The sequence below is a fragment of the Meriones unguiculatus genome, chromosome 9 (assembly GCF_030254825.1).
Source record: "Meriones unguiculatus strain TT.TT164.6M chromosome 9, Bangor_MerUng_6.1, whole genome shotgun sequence".
Lineage (NCBI taxonomy): Eukaryota > Metazoa > Chordata > Mammalia > Rodentia > Muridae > Meriones > Meriones unguiculatus.
Genome location: NC_083357.1, coordinates 6,972,626 through 6,990,601, shown reverse-complemented (window position 1 = coordinate 6,990,601; position 17,976 = coordinate 6,972,626). Strand labels below are relative to the sequence as shown.

Below are 17,976 nucleotides of genomic sequence, written 5' to 3'. Positions count from 1 at the left end.
TATGGAACAAATGGCAGGTCTAAGTATTCATTTCAATAGATTCCAACTTGGCGAACTCTTGCGTTTATTAGAATTACTTTTCAAGATCACAGGTGACATCAAGGCAGCTGCATCACCAAAAAGCCCATCCAAGCATGGGTGTAAACTCACAAAAGCTGTATCCATGGACTACTCTGTATGAGTTGTAGGCAGTTTAACATGTCTGAGAGGTGTCTCCTCTCTCCAGCAGTGGTTTACAACTTCCATAACTTTGGAGAGAAGGCTTGTATATCTTCTCAATTTCAATCTTGTCAGTGAACTTCCTAAGATTTTGAGTTGTTTATTTCCCAGGCCTCATGATTCTATCTCCTGCCTCCTGGAGGGAATTTTCATTCTGGAGGAAGATGCCATGTAATACCTGGAGGAGTATGTATTTTCCAGGCTCAGAAGAAGGGTTCTAGGATAAGAGAAGAGCATGTGTGAATGTCTGTGACGACGGAGGACATGTAATAGCTATCATGGTGCATCAAATACACAGTTACATGCTGAAGACTTTGGTGGACTCCATTTAGACTCTTCCATAAGGAACAGGAAGGGCCAAGATTTTTCACTCTGCTTTCCTCACATGGCTGATGTTCATGTGGCATGGTATGTTAGGTCTCCAACGTCTTCCAGGCAATTGGGTTGGTGCTAATTCTGTTTAATCTTCATGAGAAACTGCTATGAGCCTGCCATTGCATCAAAGTTTGGGAGACAAGAGAGACTGGACTTTGAACGTGAGCATTTAGGGGCTGGGTGACTGCTGACTGTTAGGACACTGAGCTGCAGTTAATTTCAGTTATCAGCTTGACACAGCCTAGAGTAATCTGAGAAGGAAGTCTGAGCGAGCGATTTCTCATACCAGATTGGCCTGTGGGAATATCTGTGGGGAGTCTTTCTTGATTGTTAGTTGACAGAGGATAAGACAGCCAAACCCAGTGTGGGTGGTGCCATTCCCTGGGCAGGTAGTACTGAGATGTCTTAAGAAAACTAGCTAAGCTGGACACTGAGTGAGCCAGCCAACAACATTTTTCCTTAGCTTCTTCTTCAGGTTCCTTTCCTGACTTCCATCAATGCTGCACACCAACCTGTAACCTGAAATAAGCTCTTCCCTCCCTAACTTGTTTTTAGTTAGGGTGTTTTATTAGAGCAACAGAATGGAATCAGAACAGTGAGCTTGGGGAGATACTTGGCTACTCTAAATACTGTATCTTTCCCAATCTGTGAATGGAAACTGATATTAATATCTGACTCAAATAAAGGTGAAACGAGACAGAGCTGCCATTTAGACAAGCATCTGACCTTAGGAGAATGTCATATAAACCTGTCTGTCACCATTTTTGCTGTCACTTCCTCTTCATCATCATCCCCTCCTCTCTTGATAGACACAGCGTGAATCTTTTTGTGTGCCAGTATGGTGACTCATAGGAAATTCCTCCTACATCCAGACTCCCCTGCTAACGTGCAGGCCCACAGCAAGCCATGCTCAACATGGTGGCTCTATGGAAAGCGTCCTCCATGGTGTGGAAACAGTCAGGTCTCTCCATGGCCCTATGAGAAAGAGATGCTATGAGCTTTGCCTGATGTATATTTGTAGGCAGGAAGACTACGGCACATGTACAGAAGTGTATATATGCCATAGCGAATCCAAGAGGTTCCTGTTTGATATAGAAAAAAAATGTTTTTCTTCTCTTTTCTTCAGCATGTGGTAGTAGAAAATGGAGATTAAAGGCAGTTCCCTTAGTTTTCTTGCCCCAGTTTTAACCCTGGTGTGTCTAGTGATGAGGCTTCTGGTTTTCCAAGGAGGTTGCTATTCACAAGGGCAAGAATGCTGGGTGTAGATACAGGCTAGTTCTCATCTCTACTGTCTGAAGGGGTAACAAGGGACAGAGATGTAAAATATAACTTACCTGGCAAGTATTTATTACTTAGAACTAAACAGAAAAATGAAATGAGACCTTAAGAGGTTATCATGTGCTGGTCTATTTCCCTGATCTTGGCCTATAGGAAGGGTTGCTAATGGACTATGATATTCTTTCCAGTGGACCTCAGACATCAGAGTCCTCAACACTGCCTGAAGGCAGTTGTTAAATAGGCAGTCAGAGTTCTTGAGTCAAACATACTGGACAGCTAAGATCTGGCCCATCCTGCAACCATATTCTGATCCCACCCCCTTTTCCTTAATATATGAGCCCACTAGCCAAAGACCAGAGAGCACTGACCTTGGATGTCCAGCAAGAAGCTAAGGCAGACCTAGATTTCTACTGATCTAGCTCCCGGTCCTAGGCTCTGCGTGTTACTTGTGAATGCTAGTGACCAGTGGCGGGGATGCCCACTCCCATGTAGCATCTGTGGCTACAGATGAATTGATCTAAATCTGTCATGTTCTATTCTGAAGCTTCTTCCTGGGAGCCAACGTGCTTGGGGCCTGGTAAGCTGTAATTTATGTAATTTACACTCCAATGGGAAAGCTGCTTTTTGCTCTCATGAGTTATTTTTTGAGGCAAGTTCATGTTTTGTGGAGAGTTTGAGGCTAGTCTTAAACTGAGGACATCACCACAAAGGCCTACTCTTTTATTTTCCTTCCCAGGGTTTCTTCTTATGTGATTAAGTGGGTGACTCTTTCAGATGCTTGTTTCCTGTCTAAACCAGATGAAATTTCATAAAAGAAGAAAAGGCAGCTCCTGTCAGTGGCCAGTAAACCCCACAGCCTCTCTGGGACTCCATGTGGACATTTATTTGTTATTTTTCAGGCCTCTGTTCATTTCATGGCATAAATGCGAGAAAGTTTTCACCCCAAGGTGCTCCTGTCCCAGGTTTCTTTTCCATTGCATTAAGATGTTTGATACTTATTTTATTTTGTGTGGTTATAAGGGGTGGTTAGGTGGGTCATGGGATGTGTCTGGGAGTCAGAAGACAACTACTGAAAGCACTTTCAGTTTTCCTTTTTCAAGGGGGTCCAGGGGATCAGACTCAGGTCATCAGCCTTGGCAGCAGGCATTTTTCCTGTTGAGCCATCTTGCCAGCCTGTCCTAATACACCTTTTTTTCCCCTAAACTCTGCGAGATCTATTTTCTTGTAGCTATAGCCCTATCAAGAAGGAAGTAATCACAAATACATGCTCCAGCTCTTCTTTAACAGGGACAACAGTTTGGGAGAAATGTTGGAATCAGAGTGGTGAGGATTTCCTCATGTGCTTTTCTGCACACATTCTCATTTTCATTGGCGAGATATGTCTCAAGTCCTTTTCTTTGGCTTAATCCCTTGGGGCTCAGGCTAGTTTGATGGGAATCCTGATTTTCATGCACACAGAAGACAGCCTTCCTCCCAAGTTGAAAAGAAGCATGAAGACAGAATGCTAAGGAGGGACCCTAGCTGGTGGGTCTCACTCCACTGTCTTGCATCTTTTCCAACTTTTGGATTTAGTCTAGAGAGATGGTGAGTGTCTGCAGGGACAATTTAAATGTCTTAAAGGTCTATATTCATTGTGGATTGAGACTGTACAGTCTCCAGCCACCGTTTATGAACCATGGGGCACCTCTAGCTTCCATTTCATTTTTACTTGGCAGTTAGATGCGCTTGGCATTGGCTCATGAGATTTAATGGGATAACACAGATAAGGGGTTTAACTGTAGTAGCTGGTGGCAATTTTACCCTAAAAAAAAATGTTAGTCTATGTGATGGAAAGTAGAGTCTGCCTAGTGATGTAATTCCTACTAGGAGTATTGATTACAGAGGTAATGTTAATCCCATCCTAGACAGGAACATGCTTTCCAGGGACTACCTGTAAAATGGCAGCTGCAGGACAGTGGCATGAAACTAGAGTTTTAACATGAGGAAACAGACAAATATAGACCACATATTTGCTTCATTTTTTTCTGTACAGCTATTAATTTCAGCTCCTTACTTGTACGATTGGTGAAACTGTTGCGTCTTATTTTATGGACTGACTGACTATTTTCCCATTGTTCTGCGTATATACCCTTTATTTTACATGCACAAATCTATCTTATGCTCCCTTAACCACCCATAAAAGGAATAGTTAATACACTGCAAAGCAAGGAAAATTGCCCTTAAAAACGTAACATTCTTCTGACAATCTTACCTTTCTGCATAGCAGTTCACTGCTTTGGTGTTGTTGTACTATGGGCTGAGTAAGTCTTTGTTGTGGGTTCTCACGTGTTATCCCACACACAGGGGTTGTCCTGCATGTTAGAGTGTCTTTCATCATGCCTAGCCTCTACCCACTTGAAGTCAACAGCCCTTCTTCCTAGCTTTCCACTCTTTGTAGCTGTTAAAACAACCTTCAGAAAGCCCTTCTCCTGGCGAGAGAACTCCCAGCTTGTAAGGCCTGTATGAGGAAGGAGGTGGGCATGGAACTGTGTCCTTGGCCATCTGGATAGAAGCGCTGCAGCTCTCAGCTCTACAGAAGGTTGCAACACTGCTTTAGTTGTGGACATTCCCAAATTATTGCTGCAAAACCGCCAGAGTGTCTGTTGGTGGCACAAAATAGGACAGCATATTGAATAACCAGTGCTTATGGCTTAAACTTGAAAAGTGCCTGAGATTGATCTTACTTCTTTTATTGTCCTCCTTGTTTTGGTTTTTGCAGTTGCCAGTGGCAACATGATGATGTTTTGCAGTTACCTTTGTGTATAACACTTTTTTTCTTTCTGTTTGTCTTTCTCCCCGTTCTTCAGCTCCCTCAGGCTCAAAAGGTAATCTCTTCTCTGTCCCATCCAAGTCATTCCCTCAGCTCATAGTCATGCATGTCCACACGGTGCTGTGCATTTGACTCCAATCATGACCAGTGAAAGGATTTCCTCCCATCAAGTCACAACCTAAAGTGAGACAGGCACACAGAGACCCTCAGACTGTGTTCTTCCCACCCCACCCTGCCACATTAGTCCTACCATGGCCTACATGCTCATGGCTAGGGCTTAGAGAGTGAATCCATACCCAAGTGTTTTCCTGCGAATTGTGAAAAAAAAATGTAGGGCAAGAGTAAGTTGGAAACCACCTTTCAGAGACAGCATTCCAGGCTTTCCTGGGATGATCTCCCAGGAAGAATGATCATGCAGATAATTTGCAAAGCCTAGTGAGCAAGCTTAAATTCTGGACCACTGACTGGACTCTGGAATTTCCATGGGTTTCATTAAGTACAAAAGTAGTTCCTGGGCTGGAGAAATCACCGAAAGGTTAAAAGCACTGGCTGCTCTTCCAAAGGACCTAGGTCCCATTCCCAGACCATACATGGAGGCTAATAGTCATGTCTAACTTCAGTTCCAGGAGATATGATGCCCTCTTCTGGCTGCGTCTGGCACTGCATACACACATTCATGTAGGCAAAACATAAAAATAAAATATAAATAAATAAAATTTCAAAAAGTAGTTATTTTTCTTGTCTATGGTCTGTAATATCCAGAGAATGTTAGAGCAGAGTCCATGCCAAGGGCCAGACCCTTTCACTGGTCTTCATTGTGTATCAGAATGATCTCTGTCTATCATCTAGAATGTTCTCTGTCCAAAAAGATTCCATGTGGTTTCAGTGATGGCTTTGCCTTGTTGTTCCCTTGGCATGCTGTTATATCCTAAGGATAGTTATGGTATTTAAAAAAAATGTCACGCCATGCCTGCTGCATTATTCTCGTGTATTTCACAAACACAAGCAAGCCTTCCGGAAGACACAGCAGCTTCTGGAGACCAGATGTGGGTTAGTTTCGTTTCAAGAGTTAAGGTATGGCGCCTGCATGAAACTTAGGCAGCATCTTGAGACGTCTATGTCAGAACAGGATGCTTTGGGTCCTCCTTATCGAGATAGTGCACAACTGTTGTACAAAAGACAGTCTGTTCAGACCATATGGACAACCAGAGGCTTAGAAATCATTACACAATTACTCAGATATATTTGAGATATTTAAACAAGGCGAGACATGTTGGTGTGTGACTTGGCTCATGACAATGTTTGATTACACTTCAGTGCCATCACATAAGGACTGAACACTTCATTAAAAGTTCACGTAATCCAGGATAGCAACGGCTTCCAGAGTAAATATATGGTCGGCATCTAGATTGTTTGGAAAGCTTGATGTCTTTGATAGGACATGTTTTCTTAATTTCCCACATTTGAAAACAAATATATTTTAGAAAGAGACTTAACATATAAGAAATGGGCATACTTTACCTCACTGGCATTTAGTCAATTCCACTGGTCCATATACAAAAACATTCTTGTAGAAGATTCCTCAAGAACTGGAGGTGCCGTGGAATTTTAAAACAAAGTCCAGACAAACCAAGGCAGATGGCGATAAAAACAACGTTGCCAGGGTTGCAGGCTCTGTGATTCTCCACGGCGCTTACTTCATTGCATTCATCCCTTCTTCTATCATTTAATGACGCTCCTCACATGCTCTGAACGTGGGATATGCTACTGTGATCACAGAGCCAAGTGTAGGAAGCTTCTTGAGTTGCTTGCTCAATTCTTCCACTGTCTCCACCAGATGGCAGACAGTCCCAAGGCCTTCTCCTGTAGCTCTGTCTAGGGGGAAGAGTTCTGCTTCCTGCTCTCAGCCTGTTGTCTTATTTTGTTTTCCTACTAAAACAGCGAAGGTACTGAAAAGGTTGTATATGATAAGATTTGAGAACATTGAAATGGAATTCTGCCCGGTAAGCAGTTTATTAGAAAAGTGAATGGCCATTGACAAAGAAAGGCAACAGCTTGATGGGTCCTCGGAAGAGAGTTGCAGGGTCTCTGAAGAGAGGAATCAAGAGTCCATGTGGTGGAATGATGTTCCTTCTTACACCTTTCTGAGGATAGGAGAGATATCACAGGCCGTGCCTACAGCCAGGCTCTCTGACTCCTAGGCAAGAGGCAGGTGAGGGGGTTGGGAGTAGGATGTGTGGCCACCAGTATTTCCTTGGTGTAAAGTCAATTCTCCAGGTGAGAGTCCTTGGCCCAGGGCAGCTTGCTGGCATTCATAGAGTAGAGTTTCAGTAGGGTGCCTGGGCATGTGTAAAAAGGAAGGCTTGCTGGGAGGGACTGTGGCCTGTGCGGCAGCTGGATTCTAACATCACATTCTTACGATTCATACCTTAAAAACCACATGAAGAGTTCTATTTCAAATGGTTTCATAATTCTGGGGACAATTTCTGTAAAACACCCAGCTCTGGAGAAACCCTTTGTGTGTGTATAAGCCTCAGTTCTGTGAGCTGCAGGGTTTTGAGGGGAGTATCCTATTGATTGGGGTGTCCTCTCTACCCAACTGTCTCCATTCCTCCCTGTTCATTTTCCTTCCTGTCCCTAGAGTTGTGTCCCTAAATACTTTTGCTGGGAGGAAGGGGTTCTTGTAAGCCTCAGTTTCTTTCAGATGTCCAGCTCACTGCAGGGCCAGTGAAGGGATATGCTAGTTTTCTTCCTAGGCTTCTATGATAGTGGGTGTCTTCCCAAGCTTTTCCAGGCTCCTGGGGCACATTGTTATTTAATGAGAAGTCAGGCTGCTTTTCCAGTTTTGCTATGAGCCTGATTTTTCTCCCTCTGCAGAGGTAGCTTATGCAAGACACTTACAGCATGTAGAGTCTTTTGTGTGCTCCCCGACACCCCAAGGCTCATCAATGGAGCATTTATGTGCAAGGTGGTGGTCTGGGGTGTTGCATGTGGTATATGGCCCTGGCTCAAAGCTTAACAGGCAGAAATGACAAAAGACTCCAACAGGCATGCAGCATTTCCAGTCCCTCATTAGCTGCTCTGCAGTTCCGGGCTACACCTGCTCCAAAGAGTTAAAAATGGAGACTGAGTCTGGAACGCCAACAAAGGGAAGATGCTCGGGGTTCATTATCTTGAGAGCTGCCTTCCAAGCACTGTTGACATTGCCCATTGGTTTTGCCACCATGGACATGGCTATAATAAAATCTTTGCAAGCCCGGAAGTTTGTTGTTCTGTGAGTGAAGGGAAGCAGACCAGCCACTATGTCTGGCTCTGTCTTCTGATGAGGTCATGAACATACATTGGACCATATGGCAGCTACATTTGTACTGCTTTTGTTAGAATGTGTGTTGGTATCATCTACAACTGTTTTCTCTCTAAATAGTTGCATCTCTGTAAACATGCTTGTTTTAATCTCTTGGCTTGTCTACAACTAAAAATTCCCATTGGGTACTCTCCCTGTAGTAGACATTAATGATGGTTGTTCCTAAGTTCTGATTTTCATGATTTCAACACTGAGGGTCTTCCGATATGCCTCCTGGTTTGCCTCTTCCAGACGATCATGACAATTTTCCAGAATAGGAATTGGAAAACAAAATGATTGATTGATTTTTGCCTGTAACTGTTAAGCACCTCCAAGGTAACATTTGGCTTTATAAATTCTAACCATTGATATAACTTTGGTGTGGCAACATCTGTTAATAAGCCCAATGAATGTTGGTCATTTTTACAAAATATGTAATCCATGAATCTTTGGATCTAGGGATGTCTCACACGTTCAATCCCATGGGTCTTTTCTCACTGGGTCAAAACTGAACCAGTTTGCCTAGTGGAACTCCAGGGGAAGAGATTCACTCAAATAAGGCTTGCCTTTGAAAACTTTTATTTTCTTCTACACAGTACTTCTTTACTTCTGGGGGAAAAAAAATAGACGAGGTTTGCATTTTCTAATGATCACAATGAAATCAGCCAAAGCTGTTTCTAACTGTCCATTCAGGCTGTTGAACAGAAGGCCCTTCATTCTGCTGGGTTCTGCCTGTAGAAACTGCATGGCAGTTGTTCAGTGTGCTTGATTTAATCAGTGTATCTTGACCTTGAGTGTCTAGTCAGATATACTTAAACTTGACCATTTGTGTGGGTTACCTTGTCCAGACACTAATATGTCTGATCCTTCATTTATACATATTCAGAATTCGCCAAAAACTATTTCTTGACAGTTTCCTGGGTGCTCTGCCTTGCCTGGCAGTGTATTAGTTAATTCAGCCTGAGAATTCTGAAAAGGCATAAGCAGTTTTCTCCAAACCATAGTTAAAGCAAATCACATCTCTAATCCTGTTTGGAACAGCAATTGATGCATTCAGGGCTGCACAGTATGGCAAAATGATCCCAGTTTAATGGCCCAACCGTGTGTTTTGTTTCCTGTTAGGAATAGCTTAACTTGCCTTCTTGAACAAACACAGCAGGGTTCAAGATCTGTTGTTCTGTGCCTGCTGTGATATTCTGTGCTGCTTAACTTGTATGAGGGACTGCATAAATTAACTTCTTAAATGGAGGTCCAGTTTGGGTCTTTCTCTTAGGATAAACTGTTTTATTAATCTCCTCATACCCCAAGGTAAATGGAGCCCTGAATCCCTTTGCACTTTCTTTATATTATATTTGGGGGAATAAATAAAAGCATTAATTTATCTAAAGGTTTTCTTTTATTATGTTTCAGGGGATTACTTTTATTCAATTATATAAATCAAACCTGCTTATCTTTCTCTTCCCTCCCTCCCTTCCTACCTTCCTCCCTTCCTTCCCCTCTCTAGCTCCCCCTCCCTCTTTGCTTCCCTTTTCTTCCCTTCCCTTTTTTCTTTCCTCCCTTTCCTTTTTTTCTTCCCTTTCTTCCCCTCTCTTTCCTTCTCTCTCTCTCTCTCTCCCTCCCTCCCTTCCTGCCTTCCCTTCATTTCTTTATTCATCTTATTCTTTAGGCACAAAGTTGAGGAGGTAAAACGTGGTTCACTTTCTTTCTCAGTGTAATTGGCTCTCAGCAATTGCCAAACATTGCCTGTCCTTCTGTACCACTCTTGAGCTCTGTACTTTGAACTGTTGAATTAACTGCAACAGAACATAGAAAAAATAAAGTTTGCAAAGCTGCTCTTTGGTACAATGGCAGGCCTGATGAGTTCAGTGCCCATGGTGGCTGCTTGCAAGCTATGCAGATGAAGTAATGGCCATAGTGGAGATTTGTTAACTAACTGCTTAACTTTGCTTCTGGCTTTTTCCTCTGCTTGCTTTTCATGTGAATATTTATCATTTACTTTGATAACCCTGTTCCCCTCCAAATCATTTACTACTATATAGGGACATAGCTCTGTCTGAAGGATGATGATAGTAGCCCTGTGGACTAGTCTGTTATGGAATCTGGTTTGTAAGATGACTGAAATAGAAATAGAGTAGGGGTAGGCCCTGTGGTCACTGGGATGGAAGTCTAGGTGATAAATTATGTTATTCAACTATGGTGTTTAGGAATATTTTGTGTGTCTGTGGTAACCCACGCAGGCAGGCAGCACTAACAGTGAAGAGGAAGAGAACCTAACAAATCTCACATTGAAGTGCATGTTGGCTGATGCCTTTCCTGTGCCCTTGTTCTATCCTATGTTTGATACCTACGAATGCAGGGCACTCAGATTCAAAGTACATCATCTCCTTCTGTGCATATTTGCATACTCCTGTGGTCCTAGCATCTAGGAGGCTGAGACAGAAGGATTGCTGTGAGTTCTAGGTAACCCAGACTAGTCAGCAGGACTCTGTCCCCCAAACCCCTACTAACAAGACAAAAACAAAGAAAAAACTGAACCCCTATAAAAATGAGGATAACCATATCTTCATTCTTCCCCTCTCCTTTCTACTCAGGGCTCTAGGCATGTTGGGTAAGTCTTTTATCACTGAGCTGTACTGCATCCCAGTCCCCTTTATAAGTCCTTTATTTTGAGACAGGGTCTTACTCTCTAGCTCAGGTTGGCCTTGAAAGTAAGATCCTTCTGCCTAGCTGAGTTTCCCTGCTACTACTTGCATTTTTTACCAAAACTAAATTATCTCTCAATGTTAGGCAACATTACACTATGTGTTTCCTTGTGGATTTTGTCTGATTTTCATACTTATGTGAATATTTGAAGTGTTTATGTACTACTTTGAGAATCAAACTTTTTTTAAAAAGTAAAAGCCAGAGTTTTAATAAAGATACACGTTAAAAAGCACTTTAATATTTGTACTATTATACATGTAAACATTGCCAAGTGTGTCAAAATATTTTACACTTGCACACAATGATCTAATAATCTTTTTCTTTTCAGATTCTATCTTAAACTGGTCTGTGACTTACTATTTTATTTATGAAAAAGAAGAGCCAAAAACATTAAAAAATAGGAAAATAGCTACAAAGTTATTAAACTTATAAAGATAGAACATTAAGAGCGTTGAAAATTAAGTTAAAAGATTAATAGTGGCTATTTCCTGGTTGTAGGGAAACGAGGATTTATTTGTTTTCCCCTTAATATAGTTGTATGTTTTCAATTTTATACAATAAATAGTATTTTTATGAGGTAATAATTATATTCATACTAATATACTAATTATTTTACTTTTTGGTGTGCTGTGTTTGTGGTATATACACACGTGTGTGTAGAGAGAGAGGCGACTTGGAGGCTGTCAATCATCTTCCTCTTGCTCTCTGCTGCCTTACTCTTTTGAAGCAAAGTTGCTAATGGACCTAGACTAGTTGACCAGTTAACACCCAGATCATCCTGTCCCTGCCCCCTAACATGATGGTTACAGGCACACTGGCCATGCCCAGCTTTTTAACATGGGTGCTATGGATTTTAAACCCAGGTCCTCATGCTTGCAGAACAAGTTCTTTTACCATCCAAGGTATCTCCCCATCCCCTGCATTGCTTATAATACATTAGATGGGATAAGACTGACAAAGGTTAACCTAACATTTCAATTTAGCTTTCTTCAAAAGAGAAGGAAAGGGTGAAAATCATAAACTCTGAAGATACAATGCTTCATGGAAGAGACTCAGAAGGGTCATAAACAGTCGTTCAAACAACTGAACAATTCTAAAAGTATCTGTGTTTGTTAGGAATCCTTATTTTTTGGCTAGAAAGAGAAGCCATTTACTAAGATAGTCAACTTAAGGCCTAGTTCATAGTACATGCTTAGAGGAAGACTGAGCTGAACCCAGGCAGGCATATCATTACATTCTGGGGGTCGTTCCCTCTCTCCTTTCTGGTTCTCTTGTTCCTGTCTTACGCCTCTGGGTCAGGGGAAGAGCCACTTGCGTGAAAGGCATGGAAATAAAGTCAAGTTTGCTGCTTGTAAAATGATCTAATATGGTAGTCCCCCTTGCTGTGCTCACTGTGAGATGAGTGCAAAGAATCTACTCTTGCTGCAACGGTGGGCACCCTGCCTTCTGCTTCAAGATATAGGTTCCCACTCTGTGGGAAGTGCGATGATGGCCTGAAATCCGTTTCCTTGGGCCCAGGGCATATTATCTTTCTCACTGTCATCTTTGAGTAGGATGAGGTAGTCACAAGACTGTGACTTACTGTGGTCTATGCTTAGCAGTTGCCCAGCACCCAGCTTCCCAAGATCTACACTAGATGTTAGACCTAAAGCTGACCTCTGCAGGAGTCATAGCACTGGAGATAACTCCAGTTACACCCTACTTCGTTTAATGTCACTTGTTTTTTTTTTTTTTTAAAGATAAGCACTAGAACTAGGTAAGTATAAATCCCCCCTCCAAAAAATTCAAGAATTGACTTAAAATCCATAATTTCTCAAGACTTTTGGGTCACCAGCTTAGCTTTTAGTGTCTAAATTTAGTGCCTAATTTTAAGAATCCTCACTTCTTTAAGAAATGTGGATGTCTTCTGTTCATTTCCATCCAGCACAGTGATGAAATGTGACTCTTTAGAGGTCCTGAGTGAAGTCACCTCTATTCAACAGGAGAAAGTGTCGTTTCCTTGGAAAGTCAAAAAACAACTGAGCATAGACAACATCCTTTTCATGCTCGCACCATGCAGAAATGCAGACACCTCTTCTTCTGTATGAAAAAGAACGTACAGTGGGAGAGAAACTAACTTTGTGACTTGGGACAGGAACATCATGGCAATGTCATGCCATCACCAATAGGGTACATTTGATGGGACATCTCCAGATGTACAGAATTCTGGCTTCTTGCTTCCAGGTGCGATTCTGAGGGTTGTTTTCATTGGTGCACATGAAATCCTGGACCCCAAAGACTGGATTATGTTTGAAATCTCCTCTATGTGATGGTAGGCTTGGAACTCCTGTACTCACCACATAATTTACTAGTTATATTTTCTGAAAAAGTAGTTTATAATCTACAGTTTTTGCTTGGCTAGGCTATGGAAGCTGTGCCATTTGAAGGACCACTATATGGAGTGTCTTAATGAAATGATTAAATCACCAGAATATATGTATTTGAGTAAGGAATGTATTTTTTTCTCACTACATTAAAGAGAGGATATTCAAGGACCATTCTCATATGAATGCAAATAAAAATCAATACAATTCAGTGATTGGTTTGAAAACCATAACTGAAAGCTTATATAAAATCAGTGTATGCCTACTGCCAGTTATTATAATCTGCCATCGCTGGTCCTATTAAGAGGGCATTTATTATATGGCAGACAAACCTTATGAAGGCCCCATTGATTCCAGAGACAGCACCAACTATTCACTCATAGGCATAGCCTACCTGTATCTTTTGATATAAAATAAATAAATTTTTATTGACAGAATTCACCATATTTTATTACAGATCTAGTTGTCTGTCAATTGAGTCTGGCCATCGTTCAGCTGCCTGATAATTTTCCCAATCATTTCATTCACTTCTTGGGCCCCTGGGTAAGGGATATAGGTAGCTCAGTCTCATGAAAAAAAAAATGGCTATGGGTGAGCTGCAGACGCCATGCCAAAAGATTCAACTGAAAGACACTTTGGGGGATACTGGGGAGTTGTGCAATCCCATAAAGCCATGCTCTGAAGTTCAAAAACAAAAGCTAGATGTTTATCCAATCCCAATTAACTCGGAGGATTTGGAGGAAACTCAACCAAGTTTCATGAGGTAGAATAATGTCAGGCAAGGACTAATGCCATGCTATGGATTTACTTTTTCCAGAAATGACTCAAAAGACTTGAACCACTTGCTGACTCACGGGCTTTTTGCTTGGATTGCACGCACCCCTATTTGCCCAGGCCTGGGATGCATTAGGTGATTTAGAGGCTGGGTTTCATCACTAAAGCAGCTATCCTTCCTCCTGGGCTTCCTTCAAGTGCTTCCCTATTGTTTGAAACACCCCAACCTCCCTTAACAATTATAAGTGACCGTTTACTGCCCCTGTTGTTTCCTGGCCCATGGCTAGCTCTGAGACCCATGATGTTCTGTCAAAGGACAAAGAAGAAATATTCTTTTTAAAAAATTAAGTGACTCAAACGGAGAGACCACATTCAAATCCATTAGAGTAATGGAAAAGGAACTTACAAGCATCTCTCTTAACCTGGAATGGCCCTTGTGGTGTTAGCTTCATGTCAGGGGTGCCACACATTATGCTTAGAGCTTTGCTGATGAGTCTACGTAATCATTCCAGAACTCTTATGGGCTACTTATGTTTTAAGGATGTGTTATTAGCTGCCTCTTTTGCTGTGTCCTAAGTTCCTGAAGGCAAGACTGGACATTTTACACCTCCAAAAAGGGGATTCTGCTAACAGAATACTTTGCACTTGGTCTCTAGAAGCATACAGGCTAGGTGTCTAACTTCCACCCTGTCGCCTTCTGATGATCTGAGCTTTGATTTCATCATATGTTGAATGGACATAGATAGTTTACAAGGGGTGTGACAGGGTTAGATTTAAGACCACCTAGATTTAAAGCAATGCGGTGGAGATGCACAGATAGATACATAGATAGTGGGAGAAGTTGATGGAGAAGTGGGGGGAATAGAAGCTGGGAGGGAACGATGGTTGGATAAGCACACCAATGCAAGAGACTGAAAATGAGTCTGGATGCTGAGACAGCTCTGTCTGCTTGAAGTCACAGTGTTCAACAAAGCTGGTTTTAGAAGTTAAGTCATTTCCTTTATCACTGTGGCCCAGGCTAGACAGCATGCAGGGCCTGCTCCTCAGGCTAACCACACTGATGGCAGAGCAGTGCAAACAGGCTTGGAGAAGGAGGGTGAGCATCTTGTCCGAGGCCTGCTGTTACCTCCATGTGTTTCCTTCCCTCTCTGAGCCTCCTATACAAAATAAACAAAAGGATGATGTTGGCATAAATTCATTCAAGGATCATTTGCTGAGCACTTCTTGTATATTAGGCTCTCTGCTAAAAGCTTGGAGAAAGGAGAGATTCCCCCCTCCCCTTTTCTTTCTGCTCTTAGAGTTCACAGGCTATACACAATTTCCCGTGTCTCTTCCAGCCATCATGTTCAGAGACTTAGCTGTATTAACAGTTTGCACAGATTTGGGCCTAGATGGTATCTTTGGTTGTAGAGTAAATATGATTATCTTTGTAGTGGAGTTTAAGGACATCTGGTTCCCATTTCCACTTAGTTAGGGAAGGTTTTATGGAGGAAGCCACGTTTCAGGGGGTCTTTAAACAAGGGGAAGGTTTTGTCCCTGGGCCCCAAAGCTCCAACTGTTGGCTGTATTTTCAGGCATCTATTTGGGAGGTGTCTAAACCACGTTTGTGAAATTATGAATGTTTGGCCACAACAGGGGGTTGGTTGTATGTCAGGCTCATCATGAATACTGGCCCAAATCCAGGGCTCCATGATCATTCCCATTGTCATCATTCCTGGGCACTCTGGAAATAAGCAGGTCACTCCTAATAAACAAACAAAGCAGTCTCCAAGACAGCTTTCAGATATGTTAATCAGATGTTAATCAGTAGTGTTCTCTTGACCACCGATTTATTTATAGATGTGTTCCTGGTCAAAGACAGCATGCTGATGCTATTGAAATGTTTGCTTATAAACTATATTCTCTACTTAATGGCTTTTATCTTAGAATCACTGGGAAAGAGAAACAGCATCAACATTTTCCTAAATAATACCTAATTTTTTTTTCACAAGAGTGATTCTAAATTTTTCTTAAAGACGTTCCAACCCTCATTCAGCATTACCATTCACAAAGTTGTCTTTTGGTTTTTAAAAGGAGAAAGAAAACAAACAACTTCAGAAATCCAGTTTATACAAGACACAGCTAAAGTTCAAAGATGGTACTGTGCTTGCTTTTGTTTTTAGACAATGTGGGCTACAGCAAGGTCTCATCAGAATTCAGCATTTCCCATGCAAGTAACAGTGATTCAGTTTAAAAAAAAAAAAAAAGCCAGAAACTGTCTTAGACAAAAGTAAATTAACATTTAAGTAGCATTCTTACGGGTTGAAAGACTGTAATTTACCAAGACAACCAAGGGTAGAATAAGAGGAAACATTGCTTAAAGTTTATTTATTTCATATTTACTTCTTATTCTTCCATTTTCATTTTGCAAGAGCCTTACAATTTTTAGAATTCAGGCATCTTGCGAAAATGTTGAGAAATGTGCTGTACAACAGAAATCTAAACAGAGTTTGGTATTCTTAATTGTCAGCTCTGGAAGAATCAGCTTTTTAAGAAAGAAAATAGCTGCCTTTTTATGTGCCTCCCTGTGAAGATGATTCAAAACACTAATAGTCAAGGACAGTATATTGAACCGAGACTATGAAAGCTGTATTCTGATGACATTTTCAGTATCAGTGTGTCACCAAGGTTGCTGTAACAGGTTATTTTTATCCTTGTGTAAAAAGGGATTTAAACAAAGGACTTGGGACTTATTCTTATTGCTTTAAATAATTCACTTTTAGTTTGGCAGCATTAACTTTCACAGTAGGTATATGCTACAAAGTGCTTTTATTTATACAGTTTTCTATGTAGGAGGGCTTCTTCTCAGGGAAGGCGTCCTCGCTGTTCAGACTTTCAGTCGTACAGACAAGAACTCAGAAAAAACATGTGCATACTCACCATTCAGATTTAGGATTTGGAATTGTACTATCTACTTCAGAGTTTTGTTTATTTACTTATTTATTTGGTGAGTTGTTTCTGATGGTTTGAAATGCCATGAAGATCGAAGGGCTTGCCATGGCAGACAGTTCTGTGGGATATCCTGGCTCTCATTGGCTCCTCTGCCAGAGATATCTTCCTGTGGGAAATCTGGCCCTTAATGGCAGCCATCAGAACAGAGTCTCGCTGCCTGACTTTTCACAGCTGCTCCGTGGAGCTCCCTCTTCCTGATCTAGGAGTGTCCCCATCGTCCAGAGCACCTGCTCCCAGGAGTTGCGCTTGTCATTGGGGGAACCTTGCATTTTCTGAATCGTTGCAAATAGTCCTATGTTAAGTTTCTGTGGACATCTGCTTGGATTGTGATTTCTGATTTCTGCTAACACTTGTTGGTGCAAATTAGCTTTTTTGAGTGTCTGTATCTACACAACAGACAGAAATCGCTGTTGTGCGTGTTTAAAAGTTTAGGCAAATAGTTTCAGACCACATGCATACTCTGCTACTCAGTTTATTTTTCTAAATGCTGGGATTTACCTAGATTTTCATGTGAGATGGTCAATTAGAATTTGAGAGATCACACATGGACTTAGTTCTGGAATTAAAACAAAAAGGCCGAGAAAATTACTTTTCAAGCTCATTATAAATACATATGTATAGTCTACTGCCATACCATGCTAATGCTCCTGATGTCATCAGAATGTGTGTGTGTCTCTCTCTCTACAACTACTCATTTCACCATGGGGAGGTGAGAGTTTTTTGTGTTCTTCTACTAAGGAAACAAGTGATTCTGCCCCCTTTCCCATTTCCAAGTGGCTTTTTAGATTTCTGTGTAAAACGTTAATTAATCAATGTTTAAATATACACATTGACAAAAAGCACATCAAAACTGGCCTTTATTGAACAGTTAGAAAGTGGAAATCGAAGACTAGGAGGGTAAAGCACACAGCCTGAGCCAGACAAGCTGCCTGACCCTGTCTCTCCTGGACAGCATGGCTGAAATAGGTTTTGTTGTCACCGGTGAGTGGACTTTCACAACCTGGCCTGACTGAAGGCCGCCTGTGTCTTTAGGACGTCTGCACTGAGCATGTCCTGCAACGCTAGCATGCCCTTACTAGACGCCTTGCCTAAGGTTTGAGTTTGGTCTTGAAGATAGTTGT

General features: G+C 41.6%; 1 protein-coding gene across 2 annotated transcripts in view; it reads left to right on the top strand.

Moving 5' to 3' along the window:
* Nucleotides 1–17,976, top strand: part of Cacna2d3 (calcium voltage-gated channel auxiliary subunit alpha2delta 3) — an 804,670-nt gene that overhangs the window by 580,418 nt on the left and 206,276 nt on the right. Inside the window, exon 14 of one of the 2 annotated variants that reach the window (XM_060390772.1) lies at nt 4,719–4,736. The exons of the other annotated variant lie outside the window; for it this stretch is intronic. Coding sequence (XP_060246755.1) covers nt 4,719–4,736 — 18 coding nt within the window. The remainder of the gene's footprint in view (nt 1–4,718; nt 4,737–17,976) is intronic. 2 annotated transcript variants of the gene reach the window in all.